The sequence below is a fragment of the Cucurbita pepo genome, unplaced genomic scaffold, assembly GCF_002806865.2.
Source record: "Cucurbita pepo subsp. pepo cultivar mu-cu-16 unplaced genomic scaffold, ASM280686v2 Cp4.1_scaffold000156, whole genome shotgun sequence".
In the NCBI taxonomy this organism is placed as follows: Eukaryota; Viridiplantae; Streptophyta; class Magnoliopsida; order Cucurbitales; family Cucurbitaceae; genus Cucurbita; species Cucurbita pepo.
This window is the reverse complement of record NW_019646444.1, coordinates 258,831-266,369: the sequence shown is the minus strand read 5'-3', so window position 1 is coordinate 266,369 and position 7,539 is coordinate 258,831. Positions and strand designations below refer to the sequence as shown.

Below are 7,539 nucleotides of genomic sequence, written 5' to 3'. Positions count from 1 at the left end.
AAAAAAAATTGACGTTCTAGCTTGGCTAGCAGCCTCCAAACACCTGAAAAAAGAAGGAGGAAATGGGTGAGTATATAAATATACTAAGTAAACAACCTACTCGTAGGCTCTCATTATATCCTTAACCTAGTAGGTATCCAAAAGCTTTTCTCTAGACTCTAAGAAGTTCGAACCTAGTATCTACTGCTACCTGAATATCTGGGGTGCCTCAAAGTTAATTATGACGCCCCTAATTTTCTTGCCTAAACTAGCGACATCACCACATGCATGTTTTAAATAACATATGCCAAATTTTATAATAAACACTTTTAAATGAAGCCATGAACGTACACATTTAATTCCAAACAAAAAAAAAAATTCACTATTTTAGTAAATGATGCAGAGAAGGCTAGTGACATTAATCCACGAGAAGCTCAGCAAACTCTTGAAATAGCGGAAGCTAACTTGAGGAAAGCTCAGGGCAACAGACAAACAATCGACGCAAATTTAGCTCTCAGACGAGCTAGGACACGAGTAGAGGCTATCAATAGCGTACCTAGTTGATCCGTCTAAATAAAAAATTATCCGTCATAAAACTTTCTTCACATGTTACTTGTTGTCTTTTTACACTTAAAAAAGTATCCTACAATAGGTGTTTTCTCACTTAAAACTTTACACATTACTCTCTATTTAGATACAAACTTTATATATTATTAGATTTTACTCTTGTGATATATTACGGTCCAAATTTCAAGGCTTCGAACTCGAATTGAGATTAAAAAGACGAAAGAAAAAATAAAAAAATAAAAGTAAAATAAAAATAAAAGATGAAAATNCCTAGTAGGTATCCAAAAGCTTTTCTCTAGACTCTAAGAAGTTCGAACCTAGTATCTACTGCTACCTGAATATCTGGGGTGCCTCAAAGTTAATTATGACGCCCCTAATTTTCTTGCCTAAACTAGCGACATCACCACATGCATGTTTTAAATAACATATGCCAAATTTTATAATAAACACTTTTAAATGAAGCCATGAACGTACACATTTAATTCCAAACAAAAAAAAAAAAATTGAAGTAACCTAGTCTTTTAGCATGAAAATGCTAGTGCTTTATCTTGGTTTTGTCCCACCTATTAACTATTAAATGTGAAACTTTGTCAACTTCTGCCAAACTATTTATTTAAATTTTACAATGGTCTATGTGTTAGACTTCATAGACTTCAGGTGGAAGTTAGAGACTTTGTATGAGTAGAATCTTGGAATGTTTATATATACTTGGTTAGGAATCACGACTCTCCACACAATGGTATGATATTGTCCAATTTGAGCATAATCTCTCATGGCTTTACTTTCGGCTTCCCCAAAAGGCCTCGTACCAATGGAAATAGTATTCCTCACTTATAAACCTATGATCTTCCACTAAATTAACCAATGTGGGACTTACTCCCAATAATCCTCAACAATCCTCTCCTCGAACAAAGTACACTATAAGTCTACCCTGAGACTTATGGAGCTCTCGAATAGCCTCCCCTTAATCGAGGCTCGACTCCTTTCTCTGGAGCCCTTGAACAAAATACACTCTTTGTTCGAAACTTTAGTCACTTTTAACTACACCTTCAAGGCTCACAATTCTTTGTTCGATATTTGAGGATTCTATTGACATGTTAAGTTTAGGGCATGACTCTGATACCAAAGTTAGGAATGAAGGGAGAAATCTCTCATTCTATTGAGGAATGAAATTGGCTATTATATAGCGTTACAGAATCAAATCCGATATGATATGACTAAATCTGGTATGACTAAATCAAATCTAATCCAGATTAGTGGAGAAATGAGATTAGTTAACTTATTTTGTTTATTTATTATTTTTTTTACTTTTTATTTTTAAGTGTTGTTACATTTAATGTGAGACTTTAGCTTTTCATGGATCCACTCTCAATATGGGGAGGGTAGTTCACCGATTTCTAGTACCATAGGTCTTGTGGGCGACAAATCTCATCTCTGAATGAACTACTTTTCTGTTCTTAAACTTACGTAGCTTGTAACGCTATCTCAAACACATTTTTGTGGAGACAACATGGTGTGTGCAAGTCTACTTTCATCAGCTATGGGGTGTGTGCAAGTCTACTTTCATCAGCTATGGGATGTTAGCGGGTGAACTCTACCCACAAGACCATCTAGTCACCCAAGCTTGGGGGAGCAACCCCCCCTTGTGCTTCTCAGCTGCTCAGACTACCCGCATAAGTCTACCTCCCCTCTTTAGATAGATATCCTATGCAGAATAATCTAATTACACTATTGATCACACAACCCTACCCAGCCTTGGCCTAGCTCGACGATACTTGTATAAGAGTGGAAAGGAAAGTGGAAATATTGTTGACACTATACCAACTGTTAACGATCGAGATACTACCCTTGTCTTGCTGAGTTGCTACAATATTTTTGCTCTTTCATCTTGGTTACTTACTTTGCTTACACAGTGAATGATCGGTGACCTGCTTTGAAGTGCGACCTCGTATACTCTGTTGGGATAATATGGTGTCTACTAATCTATACATAATCCTTAGAAGGTTAGCTAAAAAACCCTTCCATCGGACCATAAAGTCACTAAAGTTTGGGAAGAATGACCTCTTGTGTGTCGGCCAGCTACTAGGTCAACCTTTGTTGTACCACCTCCCTCTCAGGAACGAGTTTACATCAAAGAGTCCCTATTCAGGAGACCGATGGCCATTTCTACATGGTTGTGGCACCTAGTCATCTTTACACACCTTCTCTATATGGCCTGTGCCTACCTCGATGGTATGGATACTAGAGTTGATAGGAAGCAAAGACTCTAATGTCATTGTCATACTGCTTTCACCCTAATGAACTGCTTTGGTTGTCCTTGGTTGCATAAAGGTCTATTAGGTTTTTAGAGGCTTCTAGGCAATTTAAATCTCATCTCTCGTTTTCAGGATGCTAAGGTTAGCCCATCAAAGTTAATCCAAGTCTCTAGGTGCACTAAGGTTTAGACTTCTAATCTCGCTTATGATTCTAGGGTGTAGGGTCTATTGGAAAAAGTTTTGACCTAGGTTAAGATGTAAACTACACTCGTTGTTGCACTCTAGTCTTAACAGAGTTCTCTCATACATGGTATCTAGGGAGATTACTTATCGATCTCCTAAGTGCCTAATCCATAATTTAAACTTTGCATGGGACATACTAGGGAGCCGAGGAGGTCTATTGGATTCCTAGGGCAGTTAGGTGGTTTAACGCTGACTTCTGGCTCTAGGTTGTTATGTTCTGACTCCTCGAGTCTTTCTTAGTTTGGGAGCACTACGGTTTAGACCCTGAAATGGTTGCTCACAACTCTAAGGTACTCAGTCTACTAGAAGCGTCCTAACCTAGATTATCGTCTAGCAAACCTAACTCTAATGTCCTAGCTCTATGTAGATTAAACACGTTTTATAGGGAAAACACATAGTCAAACACCTAAAACTAAGGCATACTATATCATGCCAACAACCCAGAAAACAAGCTCAATGGAAGATAACATCCATCAATCATCCAAAGCATAGACACTAATAGTTCATCCTTCTTTCTAACGCGGCAGAAAGCATATAAAACATCTATCACAAATCTCATAATAGGGCCATTTTGTAATTTCTTACATCATGCACCATATACTCATCCATATTTTCGAACTCATATTCTAGTCATGTATATTTCTTCTTCTAGCTTTGCATAATACATAAAATAACATATTTCTCAGAAATCTCAACATAGGGGCATAACAATAATTTTTACCATAACATACATACAGTACATACAATACATACTCGTCTAAAAACGGCCTTTCGAAGTCCTTATCATACATTTTCTAACAACCTAAGGTAAGGAATGCTCGTACGCTAGCACGTCCTTGTGGACGGAGTGACCTAACTAAGTTAATGTCTTTTGATTTCTCAAATTTTAAAATTCCATATTCAATAAATGAAAAATTAAAATAAACACTAGTTTCACCTTTTTTTTCAAATAAAAGAAAAAACATTAAAATATAACTTTATTTAAGAAATGAATGAAAAATATTACCGGACAAGTGATTTTTTTGTCAATGAATAGTTAAACTTTTCTAGTGAAATTTCCAATCCGATTTCTTTATTTATTTACCCACGGTTAGAACCAATTAATAAATTAGGAAAGTGGAGCCATCAAACCTTTAAAAGTTTATCCTTCAAATTATAAATAGATCATAACTTCATTTCTCATAATCAAGTAACAATGGCGATCCAACCAGAGCTTGAGATATGGAATGATTTGAACGGAAAAGTAGTGATGGTCACCGGAGCCTCGTCGGGACTCGGGCGTGAGCTTTGTCTCGATCTTGCCAGAGCTGGATGCAAAATTATCGCTGCCGCACGACGTACCGATAGACTCCAATCTCTATGTGATGAAATAAATCGACTTGATTTCTTAGTTTCGTCATCATCATCGGTATCTTCCAGCTCTCGAGCCTCCTCCGTGATGGCGGTGGAGAGCTGCCGAGCAGTGGCTGTGACACTTGATGTTAGCGCCGATGGAAAAAGTATCGAGAATGGCATAAAAAAAGCTTGGGATTCATTTGGCTTCATTGACACTTTAGTTAACAACGCCGGTATGAGAGGTAAGTCCATTGTCCTTTGAAAAAAATAGTACTTTTACATATTATTTTTGTAACGCCTCAGATCTACCGTTAGCAGATAATTTTCTTTTTGGGCTTTCCCTCAACGTTTTTAAAACGTGTCTGCTAGTGAAAAGTTTCCACACCCTTATAAAAGTGTTTCGTTCTCCCTCAACTGATGTGAGATCTCACAATACATCCCCTTCATGGCCGAACATCCTCTCTAGCACTTGTTTCTTTCTCCGATCGATGTGGGACCCCTACTAAATCTACCCCTCTTCGGGGCCCAGCGTCTTTATTGGCACACCACCTCATGTCTACCCCCTTCGGGGAACAACCTCCTCGTTGACACATCGCCCGGTGTCTAACTCTTATACTATTTGTAACGGCCTAGGTCTACCGCTAGTAGATATTGTTATCTTTAGGCTAATATCTATTTTATTATAAATTAATAGTTTAAAACTGTAAACGATTTCATCATTTGTAATAAAAATATTCGTTATGACATCGCTCGTAGGGACGGTAAAGTCTCCTTTAGATTTGTCCGAGGAAGAATGGGATCAAACCATGAGAGCAAATCTTAAGGGAGCGTGGTTGATATCAAAGTATGTATCCATGCACATGCGTGATGCCAATCGAGGTGGATCTATCATCAATATTTCTTCTATTAGTGGTCTTAATAGAGCACTACAACGCGGTGCCCTTGCTTATACTATTTCAAAGGCAGGCTTAAACACTTTGACAAAGGTAAAGTTTTAAATGTTTAGCTTACTAACGGTAACCGCTCAAGTTGATAGTTAGCAAATATTATTTTTTTTTAGAGTTTTCTCTCAAAATTTTTAAANAACCGTTCAAGTTGATAGTTAGTAAATATTATTTTTTTTTAGAGTTTTCTCTCAAAATTTTTAAAATGCACGTCTTCTAGCCAGAGGTTTCCATACCCTCATAAAAAATGGTTTGTTTTCCTCCTAATCGATGTGGGATCATGGATTGGGAGTCCCACGTTGATTAGAGAAAGAAACGAGTGTCAGCAAAAAAGTTGGGCCCTGATGTGGCGTGGATTGTGAGATCCTATATCAATTGGGGTGGAGGACATACATTTTTTAGAAGGGTGTGTAAACCTCTAAAAGACCCGTTTCACAAAACTTGAGGAAAAGTCCAAATAGAACAATATTTGCTGGTGGTTGACATGAGCGGCTACACATAGCTAGCTTTAGCTATAATTAATTAGGAGAACAATAATCTAAAAGCTATTTATTGTAACAGGTTATGGCCATGGAATTAGGATCCCATAAAATTAATGTGAATTCTATATCGCTCGGACTCTTTAAATCCGAAATTACAAAAGATCTCTTACAAAAAGATTGGATTAACAAGGTTGCAATGACAATGTCTCCTCTAAAAACCTTTGGAACTTCAGAGCCTACATTAACAACAGTCGTTCGATACTTGGTGCACGACTCTTCTAAGTACGTCTCAGGTAACATTTTTATTGCTGATGCAGGCATCTCTTTACCTGGTGTGCCCCTTTGGTCATCCCTTTGAGTATCTTTACTTTTAAGTTGATATCATTTATATGGATGAATATGGTTGGAAGTATTATACTCCGAAAAGTCATTAGATTATATACATAAAGACTTAGGAATTGTTGGGAAGTAATTACATATGATTAATAAAGTGTTATTTTTCATACTTAAAGTATATAATAATGTTACTAAGTCATAACTATTTTCTATTTATGTAAATTAACATATACATTATATAAACCAAAAAGAAAATCTAAAACAAAAAAGATTTTAAAGAGAATATATGCTAACAAAATACTTAAAATAAAGTTAACTAAAAACAAAAATAAAAAGGCAAGCTCGACTCGGCTCCCTTCATAAAAGCGACCATCAATCAAGCTCACGGTGCCTCAGTCTCAACTCATCTCCTGATGCAACACGCATCCATATGGTTCGTCTTTGTCGTATTCTACCTCACTCAACATCGTCTACGATCTATCAATGTGAGATTTAAATTTATGATATTTTGATAAAGAGTATATATTTTATATCACTTAATCCATGTTTATTTTTGGTAACGTAATAGAAATCATGTGTAGCTAATTAATGTATTTAATACAAATTTAAAAGTTGAATAGTTTATTAGGTATTTTTAAAATTTAATTAGGTCATGCTATCTCAAATAGTAAATTAATTCAAAGGTAATTAATGTTCATTTAATTAAAAGAAAATATGAAAATAAACTTAAACAACAATAGAACTATATAGCCATATAATTTGTCCATTTGAGATTAATTATTTGAAATTTGGCTGAGTTTAACGAAATGAACATTGTTTCCACTTAATGCCTAAATATGTCAATTTACAGTGTAGCATGTGGCTCTTAATAAATTAGGCTTATAAAAGGTTGAACTAAAGTAAATACGTTATAAAATAATTGAGAAATGAAGCAATTTTACGACCTAATTTTCGAGGTTTCGAATCTCAAACTGACAAGGACGAACACAAAAGAAAATAAAATACGAAAATTTTTGCACAACTTAAAACGGAATAAAATGACCTTTTTACCCTTTAGGTTTACTTTTTTCCCTTTCCAAACTTTTTCTAAAGGCCTTGATTCCTCGTAATTTCTTGTTACGGCATTGAAACCACTTATTTAGGTTGCTTGTAATTTCTTGGGTCTCTTAATCCTTTTCCTTTGATCATTTAAATCTTAAGTGGGTATCTTAAACTTATATGAGTATCTTTACGTACTGTCTTACATTGCTATTAGGTTTGTAATACTTTCTTAGTTGTCCGAGGTTTACTAGGTTCTTAAGGTATCTAGGTGGTTCAAATCTCATCTCACAGTTCCTAGACGCTTTGGACTAGCTCTTTGGGACTAATCCAATTTCTAGGAGTACTAAGGTCTAGACT

At 35.8% G+C, this 7,539-nt stretch overlaps 1 protein-coding gene across 1 annotated transcript; it reads left to right on the top strand.

Moving 5' to 3' along the window:
* Window positions 1-4,246: 4,246 nt before the first annotated feature.
* Window positions 4,247-6,287, top strand: LOC111784151 (3-oxoacyl-[acyl-carrier-protein] reductase FabG-like). The gene is made up of 3 exons (XM_023664961.1): window positions 4,247-4,621; window positions 5,136-5,365; window positions 5,885-6,287. Exons 1-3 carry the CDS (start codon window positions 4,294-4,296, stop codon window positions 6,161-6,163), a joined length of 837 nt encoding a protein of 278 aa, XP_023520729.1. The 5' UTR covers window positions 4,247-4,293; the 3' UTR covers window positions 6,164-6,287.
* The last annotated feature ends 1,252 nt before the right edge of the window (window positions 6,288-7,539 follow it).